General features: G+C 33.3%; 1 protein-coding gene across 1 annotated transcript in view; it reads right to left on the bottom strand.

The window, feature by feature from the left end:
• Rims2 (regulating synaptic membrane exocytosis 2) overlaps positions 1-14,557 on the bottom strand; it is a 463,872-nt gene that overhangs the window by 137,433 nt on the left and 311,882 nt on the right. The window contains exons 19-20 of the mRNA XM_028767117.1: positions 9,499-9,678; positions 8,536-8,645 (exon numbers count right to left, since the gene is read on the bottom strand). Coding sequence (XP_028622950.1) covers positions 8,536-8,645; positions 9,499-9,678 — 290 coding nt within the window. The remainder of the gene's footprint in view (positions 1-8,535; positions 8,646-9,498; positions 9,679-14,557) is intronic.

The following is a 14,557-nucleotide window of genomic DNA, read 5'->3' as shown; positions in this document are numbered from 1 at the left end:
ACATTCTCATCTCTTCTCACTAGCCTAAATATTACCAAGTTCCTAGAAAGCATCCAAGGCAGACGGCCATGAGAATGAGCTCACCAGCATGTACGTAGTACTCAGTAACCTGCTTTCAGTTCATTCCTTCCTATCTTCTGTCTTTCCTTATGTCTTTCTTTCTTCCATCTATGCATTTGCATATCTTTCTTATTTATGTTAGCTAAATCAGAAATTCCATAGACAATTTTATATTGAAAATTACACTCAAGAAACATAATATTTTTATATAAAAATCATTGTATATTTTTATTTAGGAAAACTTTATAAAATGGTATGCTATGTAATCATAACACATCATTAATGGACAATTAAGCTGTATGATAATTTTCTAAAATAATGTATCATTAAACAATAATAACAAGACAATAATTAATTAGAATAAAAAATGATACATTAATTTCTATCAGCCACATTTCTAAAACCACCAAGTTTCAATTAAAATCTGCTGTGATATTTTATTTAACACACGAGGACACTGAAGCACAGTGAAATTAAATGACTTGCCAAAGTTCACAAAGTCTTAGAAGGAAAACTAAGGTGAAAATGCAAGAAGTTGACTTCCAGTGTATCTGTTAGGAGACTTGAAAAGTAGTAGTGGAATGCAAAATCCTGACAAAATTGTGTGCCAAAAGCATTCTGAAGCTCTATACATTGGTGTTTTTTTTTTAACCTTGGTTTTTAAAAATATATATCTAAGCATGTATAAATAACTTCAGTGAATATATTCAAATATCATAAAATAACATAACTTTGATACCCCATCCATTCGTTCCTATTCTGGGGTGTTTTCTTATCTGAATCAGTGAAGAATAGCGCCAGTAATGAAATATAGTGTTTGTGGTGTGTGTGTGTGTGTGTGTAACAGTAGAGTTCATTCAGTTTGATGGTCAGAATCAAATGTAGCTTTAAATCTAAAACTTATGCTTTCAGAGTATATAAGAAATTATAGTTTCTATAATTTTATACTATATAATTATAAATTATTTAATTATAATATTACTGAGAAATTATAGAAATAGCTAATACTAATATAGGATTGACTATATGAAAATTTCATTTGAAGCAATTTAAATATGCTAAATTATTTCAAAAAGAAAATATATACTAAATCTAAGGGGCAAGTGAGGTTACAACAGAAAGCTTGTCAACTTCATCCTTATAGATACTTAGTATCTCACCTTTCAGAATCCTTCTGTGCATAATTTGATTTTCTACACTTAATTCTCATTTTGCTTTGTAAGTGATAATAGCACAGGGTTATTCCTAAACAATAATTCCATTTCAAAATCTTAGAAAATCTGAATACATTGCAATAGTAAGACAAGTTGTTAGGAAATGGCAGAATATGAACTAATAAGATAGTTGGGAAAAATGTGCTGAAAACCTACATAAGAAAACAAAACTATACAAAACATCTCTCTTAGTAAGCTCTCTCTGTGAATTATTAAATATTAACAATATATACAAAGCTATACAACAACATCATAATAAAATATAATACCAGATAGCTTGACCTCAGTAATAGGTTAAAAAAGATCCAAATACTAGATTAAATTGAGAAATTACACACAAACCATTCAAAGTTCTCATTGTTCAAAATGTTACCCAATAATGTCTGTCTAGGTTTAGTTCTATCACACAGAGGACCATTACAAGTAAAAATATTAATCTTTATGTGTGATAAAAATGTTTACAATGGCCGGGCGGTGGTGGCGCACGCCTTTAATCCCAGCACTTGGGAGGCAGAGACAGGCGGATTTCCGAGTTCGAGAGTTCGAGGCTAGCCTGGTCTACAGAGTGAGTTCCAGGACAGCCAGGGCTACACAGAGAAACCCTGTCTCAAAAAAACCAAAAAAAAAAAATGTTTACAATGATGCAAAAGGCAAATAAAAAGTTTGTTAAGGAGTAAAATGAGAGCCCAATATTGATTAATGACAGGAAGCTTTACATACAGGAAAAAGGGAACTGGGAAAGTGGAACAGTCTAAAGGAGTCTAGCTTAAGGAAACATTCAAGTAACAGAAGCCAGAATAAGCCATCATAGTTGAAGGTCTTTAACTCAGTGATCCCATGGGAAACAGATTCTATTTAATATTTAGATGTTCTTCAACCCAATGTGGCAGTAAAAATGTTTGCAACTTGTGCAGCCAAATAACTGAATGGAAACTTGAAGATGTACTTTTTCAGATCATTAGTTATACTTAAATATATATATAATTTTTCTTTCATGGGTTCTAAGAAACATCAGAGAAGTCAATAAATGGGTCAAATAGATATACAAAAATACTCTTGAGGGTTCAGTTAAAATTCTATTTTATACATATTACTCATATTATATGATGTGCTATAATTTTAGCTATATTTCCATATTACTTGCATTTGTAAATCATACCACAGGACGTTAATAATTATCAGTGTGCATTATTAGAATTATAAAAATAAGTGATAAACTATACCTTACATGGAACACTGTAAACATTATGAAAGTTGAATAGAGAAAAGAATAGATTTCAGATCATGGTTCTCAACCTTCCTAATACTATGACCCTTCAATATAGTTTCTCATGATGTGGTGACTCCCAACTATAAAATTATTTTATTGCTATTTAATAACTATAATTTTGCTACAGTTACTAATTGTAATGTAAATGTGTCTGTGCTTTCCACGGTTGCTAGGTGACACCTGTGGAAGGATCCTTCATCCTCAAAGGAATACTGACTGACAGGTTGAGATCACTGTTTCAGATGAAGGCCTTATCAACTAAGTTATTGAGATACTAAGATATTCATGCCTTAATTTAGCCCAATAACAGAAGGTCAAATGTTACAGTACTAAAATATTTCTAATATTTATGGGATTCATTCAAATGATGACATTGCAAGTAAATAAGTGTAGCTATGTTGGATTATCAATTATTCCAAAACATAGGTCTGACCTTTAGAATTGAATTTTGGTAAGTTCTCGAGTTAAGTCACCAGTAATTTGAACACTGAATTTAAGTATTAAAAGTCAATTACCTTTTTATTTGTCTCAGCAACATATTAGTCTGTGTATATAGAGTAGTAATTGCACAAATGTTTTCCACATATTACTTATATTTATTATTATTTGTTATTGTCAAGCTTCCAATTGTTTTATTCTAAGAGTTTATTTCAAATAGTATTATTTTAAAATAATTTGTAGATTGAAAATATCTACATTATACTTTTAAATTCACAACATGTTACCACTATATTATTCAGAATTTTGCAATTTAATGTGATCAACAAAATAAACTGTCTCGATTTTAGTCTGTGCATTTCAATAAAATAGAGCAGTATTAGCATCAATAAGTTACTTTAGTGTGTGTGTGTATGTGTGTGTGTGTGTGTATGCAATGCTAGGTAACTGCTAAGCCACTGAGCTGTATTATCAGCCTATGGTAAAGATTTTAGAGTAAATAACTATTTAGAAATAGATACAAGCAAGTATTTTTAATACTACATAACTTAAGCTGGGACTAAGACTTATACCTCCCCAATTTAAAGAAGTATATTCACACACATTATAGATGTCAGTACAGAAAGACACATATATCATTTTACACTTGCCTTTTTTCCCATTATTAGGTAAGCTTGATGTTTCTTCCCCATTGTCTTTAACATTGAAACCAGACAATAATTAATAATTAAAGTCATTATCAATCAAAACAAAAAGCACTCCAAAAAGAATGAACCATGCACTACAGAAATAGATACATGCATTAACATGACACCCCACACAGCACACATTGGAGTACGGTATATGCAGCATATGTTCCCTGCTCTATGGGAAAGGCACCAAAGTAACCAGACAAACAAAGGCCTTTTGGACTATAGTGATGTGCTGGGTAGTTTTTCCTTTGTTTTTCTATGATACTACATAATGTACATTACTAATTTCTTAAGAATGGGTCACAGGTGACCAGCTGGAGTTTTTAATGTAATTATTCTTTATGTTAAGGCACCAAACAAAAGCGATACTGGTATGCAGAAGTCATCAAGTAGTCTAAAATTATCATGGAAGCCAAATCATGACATGTGAGACTCAGGACATGAGTGAATCAGTGTGAGATATGAAGGACAGGAAAACAGAAACATAGCTCCTCAGCCTGATGAAAATGAAAGTTATTCTATAGCAGTCCACAAAATTATAATTCCATTCATCCAGGAAAATAAAAGGCAATTGAAATTCTAGTGTTGATAATATTTGATATTCAGAATGGAATACAATTATTCTTTTCTTTAACCAAACAATTAAGATCACCTTTTTTTCCCCATTGTTAGGTACATACTGATAATTTCTCTACTTGTAAATTATGATGTTCCTGGTTATTAGCAGCAAAATATAATGTCCTTTTGTTTTAACAACTACAAATTAGGTTCAGAGAATGCATCCATGAAAATATGAATGGACACAGTATACATAAGGACATTGTTTTCTTACAATGATAAAAAGAAGGGGGACAGAAGGTCTAACCTTAAAAGTCATAAATAAATTCATATATTAAAAAAAAGATCAGCTAAACACTTAACAAAAATAGGCTTAAAATTATTCTGCAGTTTTCACAGAGAGCTAAAATTCAAGACAGTTTAAAAAAGATTAGGCTCCACCTCAGAGGTTCAAATAAATATAGGGATAATTCAATAAAATTACATAAGTGTATTTGTGAGTGTATAATATTTTACTTTGACAGACACTGATAAAAACACCCAATTAGATTGTGATTACAAAACTGAAGGAGTGAAAGCCTGCATGGCCTCCAGAAGTCAGGTACCACAGAGAGGAATGTCAGACACCACAGAGAGAGAGAGAAACGGCTGGTACACAGGATACAGCAATACTGAGTTCAGACAGAGATGGAAAATCCAGAGAAGATTACTTCTTATTTAGAAAATGATATAGTGGGAACATGTTCATAGTTTATTAAATGTTATGGAAATCTGTTCTGTATGATCTTAAAATTTCCCTCTCTTATCCTTTTTGAATCCCTTCGGCCAGAAGCTGGAGTTCTCTTTATACAGGGAGGCATAAGGGAAATAGTTTTCCAGTAGCTAGCTCATGAAGGTTAGTTATTAAAAAGTAAAGAAAGAACATGAATGTAAATGAATGAGCTAGGAAAATGATGTATATATTTAGACTAAAGACATTCTCGATAATTTTAGTTTGTTTTGATCATAAAAGGACAATATTCAAATAATTGACTAAATTAAATACTCTGACATTAGCTTACTAGCAGACAGACAATCAGACAGACCTGCCTTGACCTTGTCTCCCTCCTTTTCTACCCCCTCTTCTTCCACATGCCCAATTTCTTCAGTAACTTCTGGATTTGCAGAAGTAGGAGAAAAAGATAAGTCCATGAATCTGGTTGTTAATTTTAAAATATAACAAGCAAACAAATCATTGTTAATGAAATAATAGGTGCTTATACAAAGAAAAGTAGATTACATGTTGCATTTCTGACATGCTTTTGAAAGCAAATCTGTTTACTGTTAATGAATCATCACAGTTGGCAGTGGTACTGACTTGGAAAATAGAAACTGTGATTTCCCCCAGATATTTAAGATACGTGGGTAACTAAACAGGGGAGGCACAGTAATGTAGTAGGTATATTATTAGGAAAACTTTACATCAATTTTCTTCTAGGAAGAAAACCATGATACTATAAACCCCAATTTTTATACACTCGTAATAATTGCAGTTAATATTTAAGAAAATAATAGTAATAATGCTTTATGGTGGCTGAGTACATTGTACTTTCTATATTATTAAAATTTGGAGGTTTTTGGCAAAGAGTATGAAACTAGAAATTTCAAGATCAGAATATATGTGTTAAATTAATTTAGATACTAGAGAATATAAAATAATTATTCAAAACCATTGAGTCAAATTATAGTTTGCTCATGTTTTAGTTACTAAAGGTAGAGTAAATAATTCAATGTGTTTACACCAGAACTGCTGTCAAATGACAAGATCTGTCAACCATGCAGCAGAAGGTTGCACACTAAGACTCTCAGCCAGCACTCTCTCTTTATCATCAGTTAGAGGTTGAGGATCTACAGAAGAGGTAATCATTATCTCCCTTAATCCTGAAAGATTTACAGGTTCATGGATCTCTGAAACTTCAACGTGTCTGAAAATATGGCTACAATCAACCAGTATCATTAAGTAATACAAAATAAACAAAACTTCTTCCACACTGAAATGAATAAGGAGGGTTTTGGTTCCTCTATGAAATAAAAACCAGAAAACCATAATTAGAGACATGAATGAAAATTTTTAAATATTACTGGTATTAAGGCATTGCTTTCTATCTAAAACAAACAAACAAAAAACCCAAACAAACAAATAAGGAACAGTGAAGTGAGTATTCACAAATGTCTTTAAATCATTTAACCCAAATTTCCCTCCAGCAGTAAGGTTTCTTTTCTTTCATACCTAGCATTGCACAGCATGAAGCTATCTGCACCTCAGCAGACTTTAGCTATAAAGGATATTAAAACAAAAGCTTAAAAACGTGTTTGAGGAGAGAAAAGCTGCACATTATTAAACTCTCCTTATGAAATGCAATTTAAAGGCCCAGCATTTAGTTCTACGGAAATAATCAATGTTACAGCAATGCCACAGGTGTGTTTTTATCAAACAGGAAAATGAAGCTTCAGCCTCATCAGCACGGTGGTGTTTAGACTCATGGTACAGGAAAGCAGAAGCAACCATCAAGTTGGTAGTCACTCACTCACAACTGACAAGAGCACAACTTACATCAACAAGTTATCTAAGACAACAAAACAAACAAGTTTTCTATAAACATATAAACAACAACAAGTTTCTGGTGGTAACCTATATACTATTGAGGTATCATTTCAATTTATAAGACAGCATTTCATTTTCAACTCAATAAACATTTGTTCCAGTTCTACAATTGCTAGAGACTCAGCAGTTAACACAGTCAACAATTTCAAAATTCTAAAACTAGCAGATGTTTATTGTACTAGCAAATGTAAGACAGTCTACATACTATGGCTCAGGATATTTGTCTTAAGGCATAATGAAGTGTTTGATAAGAAACACATAAAATTGTCATATTCATCCTTGACATACTCCAAGCAGAGTTGCTGCAACATGAAGCAGGAAACAGGAAACACAAGCCAAAAATCACTATCTAACTCAGTAACTTCTTTTGTAGAAAGTCAAATTCGATAATAAAAAGATCATCAGAAATACAAAATGAAATAGAAGATGAGAAATATAACCAGACTATGTATATATCCTCAATGGCAAAAACACAGGCTGCAATTGATATCTCTGGTTATAGTCTCAGTCAAAAACCCAGAATTTTTTTTAAAAAAGTAAATTAAATATTTTTATAAGAACAAATATTGTCTAATTATTTAAAAGTAGCTTAAACATTTTGCACTCTAACTTGACTCAACATTTAACTCTTTGGTGTTATCTCCCAGAAAACAAAATTTGAATATTTATTTAGAAAATATAAACAGAAAAATTTAACTGTATATAAAGCCATAAAAATGAAAAGACATCAATTGCAGTTGGATTTATTTTTGCTTGCACTGTCCCAAAGGCTTTCAGCACAAAACAAACCTCCTTTATGTACCTTCATAAGGTTCTATCTCCTTGACTCCATTGTCTAGGGGAAACAAAATAAAATGAAAACAAAGAGGGGAAGAACCAAAACAGGGGTTAAAAACAACAGAAAATTTCAAAGTAACAGAATATATCATCTATTAAAGAAAACTAAGACAGTGATTTGTCTATATACATATATACATATATATATATATGTATGCATATATACACACACACACACACACATATATATATATATACATATATTTGAAAAAAGTTACTAAGTAGAGGAATTGTGACTTAAAAGACGTTGAAATTATTGTTTGTTATCCATGCTTTTGAGAGACTGTAACTGAGATTTCCAGCTGCTTGAGCCATTTGCTCAAGTGTGTCAGCGTCTCATGTAGCAGATGTATAGTTATTAAAAGCATCAGTACAACATGCATCTTTTTGTGTGCTCGGGGTTACCTTTTGCTTCCACTCCAGATTTGAGAAGGATCACCATTGTGCATCAGCTAACCAGTCCTTCGCAGTGTGTGAAAATTGATTTAGCTAGTTACTAATATACTTTGTATAATCACCAACAATTACCTAGTCTTAGATGTAGCAAAGACATTATAATCCAGCTGCTTACATAAGATTATTGCTTACTTTTAAACACACTCCAAAAAGTCTACAAAAAAAGTAAAGATTATTCCTTTTAATCTCTAAGGAAAATTTTACATGCAATATATATTATATTCACAAATATAACTACTGTCAAATGATACCATGCATATAGTTAAATACAAAAAGATTATAATACAAAGATAGTTGAAAATCTTAATTCACCTTGGCTTCCATGTGTAATTCCTACAAGGCTTAACTAGAAAACTAAAGACTTACTTCTCTCCAACGTTCCCTTTGCGGGAAGCTGTGGGAGCTGCCGGCCCCTCCGTCCTGTTACTGGAGTACTTGATGGACTTGTCTGGACAGACCCGGTACGAGGATGAGACCTACAAGATGCACCATGAATACACTTTCAGTAAGTATAAAATACAGTCAGTATGTTAGCTGGTTTACATAACGGCTTTATTAGTACAATTTTAAGTGCGGTTAGCTGCTGGTTAAAAGGAGAACAGGACAAAATACAGACATTTGAAGAGTTATGATTACTCAAACACCAAAAATGTTTATGTTTTGGTGTAATATGCATACATACACATATACATGAACAAAAAAACCCTATGGTAAAAATACATGAAATTCAAAATATAAATTACTAATCTACTCATATGAAAGCAGGTGGCAAATTCTGAACTTGAAAAATAAAAAATAAAACTTTACATTTTTCTACTATAATATAAATTCTTAAAACTAGCCTTCTTACGTTGACCTAATCATTTTTTTTACTTAAGTTTATACTAAATATCCTTTTTCTTAGAAAAAAATCATGAATCTAAAAATAAAATCCCAAGGAATTAGAAATTCAGCTAAAGATAATTCTAATACTACCTAATATTAATGCTCATGGGAACTAGATAAATTTAATTTACTATCGTGATGATTACTAGAAAGGTCATGCCTACTTTGGAAGCACATGACAGGACAGGATTTACTTAGGACTCCTGGTTAATGAGAAATCACAAAACAAATGCAGTCAAGACAGTTAGGCAAGGATTCACAATGGCAATGACACACTATCACATCCACTGAACAGAGACAGTGTGCTCACATTGACAGTTAGTATTGACTTGTACTGGTGATCGATCAGGCAAAAAATGATAGAAGAGAGTTAGCTGTTGGGAAAATAAAATGGTGTGTTGGTAGTGCAGACAGGGGAGTTAGTCTGATCAATGTATCTTTCACCTCGATAAGGCAGGTGAAGGAGGGGCAGATCTTCCAGTCATTAATGAAGGCATCGACCTCATGAGGTTTGTATCAGGACGTTCAGAGGATCTGGAGCGGGTGGTGGTCCGCTCTAGGAGAGGCCGCTGTTCTGTTGATCTGGATCTGTGATATGGCTGTCTATCTGCTGCTTCACAATCCCTGAAATGTTAGTCAAAAAGCAGCTCAGTTGATCTTTAATGCCTTTCTGCTATTTGGTCATGATGCATCAAATCGATTTTGAAAAAAAAAAAAAAAAGAATTGCTTAAAGCTTAAAATCACTGTGTATACAAAAAAAAAAGTTTTCCCAACATATTGTGAATAAATTTTGACTAAGGTTAAAAAGTTCTATAGCACTCGAATCTGATTTTATTTAATTCCCAGTAAACAAGTTGCTCAGTTATAAGCAATGCAAACCAAGCTGCGTGCTTTCCACAATGGGGAGAACGTGTGGAGAGTGTAATGTACTCTAGCTTAAAGACACTCAACAGTGTTTCCTAGTATTTTCCAGAAGAGAAAACGTTATGCAAAAAGTTTATCAGCAAACAGAGTAATATATAAAAATGTTAATACCATTATTGTAGTATACTGATAGCTTAAATATTTTAGGCACAAGATTTAAATGAGGTTACAGGAAAATAGGACAGCTTTGAAGTATGTATCCATATTCAAACACACCCCCAAACAGAAGTCACCCTGTAGAGAACTGGTAACTCCACTAGCTAGCTCAGTGCACTTCTGTGAGATTAAACTACTCAGATGGGTTTTGGATGAGATTGGAATTCCAAAAAAGAAGCAATCTCCCCAACCTGTAAAATTTAATTCTAGTAGAAGCAAGAATACTTACACCTATATGGCCAGTAATTTCCCTTGGAGCCTACCATAATGTTTATACACCTCAACATGATCATAAATGAAGTCTAATTCAATCCCATGATTGGGAAGACAAGCCTAAGAACATTAGCTTCTTCTCTAGAACTCAACAGTAACAAATGCTAAATATGTTTCAGACAGTTACCTCCTGACCAATTGCAGTCACAGTAAAGGGACAATTTATAAAGCACAGAGAGTAGAGCAACAGCAATCTCAACATCATTCCACTTTACCAAACAATGTTCTCTGATTTTCAAAAATGAAAAAAAAATGGGTGATTAGAGTACGATAAGGAAAAAGAACACAGGTTCCTCAGTATCATGAATTGTATGTATACAGTTTGTGAAAACAATTGCTATTCAAATCTGAGTTCTGGATTCATCCTCTATTGTTTTATATCTTGCTATAATACCTTAAAATCATAGAATAAAATAGAAGTAAAATAATTTTAAGAACTTTAATCTTTGAATTAAAATGTGACTGATTTTCTATGTCAAATTCAGAATTTTTGCATAACTATATCAAGAATGGGGAAGGGCTGGAGACATGACTCAGCCTAAAAGCCAGTCATGACCAAACATGTCATGATAACTGAAACTAAATATAAACTCATACACAATATTTGATTTCAGTTTTAAAAGCTGTGTAAAATGGAATGATATAAAATTCATAATAATTCAATTCTTCTGAAATTCTACTTAAGAGTAAACAGTCTTTTTTTAAAACAAATGAGGCTGATAATTTGTGGCCTGTTCTTAGTGCACTACCTCTAATATGCCTCATTTCAATAGGTCAGGAAAAACACAGGCGCATACCTATCTTTTTCTCTGTATTTCCTGCATTTCTAAAAGCCTATATTTTGAAGAAAATAAACTTTCTTTGTTTTAAAGATTTATCATGATATTAGGTTAATAATTAACTTTAATAATTAACTCCACATAGTATGTGGTGGCAAAATTTAGTGACATCAGTATTGCAACACCAACAGAATGGGGCTGCTGTCCACTTAGCTGTGGAAAGGCTGAGGGAGCTGAAGGGGATGGTAACCTGGCAGGAAGAACAACAATGTCAACTAACCTGACCCCTCAGAGCTCCCAGAGACTAAGACACCAACCAAAGAGCAAACACCGGCTGCTCCATGGCCTCCACTACATATGTAGCAGATGACTGCCTTGTCTGGCCTCAGTGGGAGAGGATGCTCTTAATCCTGTAGAAAACTGATGCCCCAGGGAAGAGGGATGCCAGTGGGCTGAGGTGAGAGTGGGTGGGGGAGACCCACTAAGGAGCAAAGGAGGGAAGCAGGTAAAGAATTTGTGGATAAGGGACCAGGAAGGGGGCAACATTTGAATGTAAATAAAGAAAATAATTATTAATAAAAAAGAATGCACAAATAACTTCCATTAGCAACAGCTATTGTGGGAAGCAATAGATAACTACTTGTAAGGTTTAACATTCTTCAAATTTAATTGGATTTCTTGAGCTATTGCTTGTATTCCAATAAAAGTATTGTTCCTAACTTATTTAACTCATTCTACTATATACTTAAAGATATTATTCTAAAAGGGATAGCCACATGTTTAACCAAACTTCTAAAAAGTACACAGCATAAACAAGAAAATTAGTAAATTGCAATATTTAGGAAATAATTCAATTCTCAGTTAAAAACTGATTTAATAATCTATTCTAGCTCCATTTTTAGTAGTTTATCATTGTAGTCAACGGTTAAAATAGTTTATATTTTTCATTTGTCACTGTATGGATTGATACAAGTGCTGTGCTACATCATGTGGAGAACTCTACTGTAAACTGAACGCAGCTGAAGAGGAAAGTGCCTAATCATTTCTCAGTTACTGACATGGAATATCAGTAGAGAATAGCTACCGTGACAATCAGTTTGAATATACAGACTCTGAGAACAGAATCAGACAGAAATAGGCTAAGATAAAGTCGTTCTGCTGAATTGAAAAAAAAAAAAGACTGTATTATTTAGAAGAATCGACCTTAGACAAAAATAGCACTATCTACAGACTCCTCTCCTCTGGTGCTAATAATGATGTGCTCCTACAGACGTAGCTGAGAGGAGGTGAGATCCTCGTAATGGAGAACGTGATCACTACTAACCGGTAACTGTGTCCTCAACCGAATGTTATCATTATGCTGAAGAGAGTTAATTTTAAATAGTCATTATTTGAAATCACAAGAACAAAAGATCAAACTTCAAATTTCCTCAAAACATCATGATACAGTATGAGATACACTTCCTGGAGGACATCTGGAAAACTTGCTAGGAATTTAGAACTTCCCTTAAGTAATTCTTATATGAAAAATAACAGAAGCAAAACTAAAATTGGCAGAACTGTTTATAAATGAGCATGCAACAAATTAAAACCTTAATATAATTTTTCCCTTTTAGCTATAAAATTCTTATTCTATGAGCTAGTTTCTAATTAAATGGTTTATTATAAATTAATGGTTTGTTGATTATAAAAATTCAAAAATCTCCAGCAGATGTTAGATGTTAGCTTTACCAGATCTTTGAAGATTACATAAAATAATATTTTAAAGGTATGACTCTAAAGAACAGAGTGTGGAGTGTTATTTATCATGAGACAAAGTGATAAAATATGATCTAATATCTTGCTACCATATCCAATCATTTCTCAATTGCAGCTTGAGAACTGCAGCAGCCTTCCCTTGAGTCTCTGTCTTTGCATGGACACTGGAATGGTGGAATGCAAGTTTCTCATAGGCCCTGCTGCTGTACTGCTCAGCAGTTTCTTCACAGTAATGTTTGCACATGACTTTTACCAATAGAAAAGTGTTCATTACTATCCCCAAGAAACTCCCGAAATAGATTTTTAAATTCCATACTCAGAAATGATGAGCTTTTAACAAAATAGAAGGTGAACTATTAAATGAAACTTTTTGGAAAATTAATGGAGTTTTGAACTTATAATTTGTAGTTTTGGAGGAATATTTTTTTGCATATGTTAACAAGAGAAAAATATGTCTTTCAAGAGAAAGCTTAAGAGGTTACTGGCTCATACTAATATAATATTAAATCATTCTTTCAATACTTATATGTTGACTTCACATGATGTACTATATATTATACATGATAATAGGACTCTTTCGACAAAGTCACAAGCATGGTAAGATGTGAGAAAATGTGTAATCCCAAACGCAAGAACTTGAGAAGTAGAGAGAAAAACCAAACAAGACAACAGTCAAGGGGTAGAGTAAGAAAGAGAACAGTATTAGTACACATCAGGAAGTGGTGATACACACACACACACACACACACACACACATACACACTCACAAATCCACACTAATAAAGGGAGGATAAAAATGAATAGAAGCTGATAAAGTATAGGGATGGTAAAAAGCACTTCACTGAGGCGTAGCAGTGAGGGAGACAGGGGTCAAACTATAGAGGGAGAAAGCTCAGGATATGATGGCACAAAGGAAGCGGTACAGAAAAATAAGCAGTCAAACAGACATGGTAATCAAATGGATACTGATTAGTAGGCCTAGCATTCAGAAATTGGCATAGAAAGAGGAGGATATCAAGGTGGGGACCAGCTGCCAAAGTGACTTTTTGTCCCAGGAAACAAAATCAAGAAAAAAAAATATTCTTTTGGAAACTAATATAAGTAAAAGAAAAGAAGGCATAGTCTCAAAGAAGCTTGAAGAGATAGCAGACTAAGGTAAATGTATTTATGAAAGAACACTAAAAATCAATTCATAAAGAAGATAATAACATAAAAATCTGATGAAGAAAAAATATCAAGGAATTAAGAGAGTACAGTTAAGAACGGTAGGTAGAAGGATAATGACAGAAAAGTTAAGATTTTTTTAACTAGGCAGTTGAGGAGTCACCAACAGTCTTCCCCGCAGCAAACCCCATCGGGTTTTCTCACACACACTGTCACTGGTGTGAGAAGAGAAGCTCAAGTGTGCAATGGTGACACATGTCACATGGGTATCCAACCACTGTCTCATTGAATTCAAGTCCTATTTTCACAGGAAGAGATGCATGCCTGATACTATAAATCTCGCTAACATCCTGAGGTTGGGGAGCTCACGAGGATGACCACTGTTCCTCTGAGGTACAAATGGGACATCTGCATCCCACACCACCCACCGCAGTGTCAGGGACAATCA

The sequence above is a fragment of the Grammomys surdaster genome, unplaced genomic scaffold (assembly GCF_004785775.1).
Source record: "Grammomys surdaster isolate TR1022 unplaced genomic scaffold, NIH_TR_1.0 63, whole genome shotgun sequence".
NCBI lineage: Eukaryota > Metazoa > Chordata > Mammalia > Rodentia > Muridae > Grammomys > Grammomys surdaster.
Note: the sequence above shows the minus strand (reverse complement) of the source record. Positions and strands in the feature narration are given on the sequence as shown.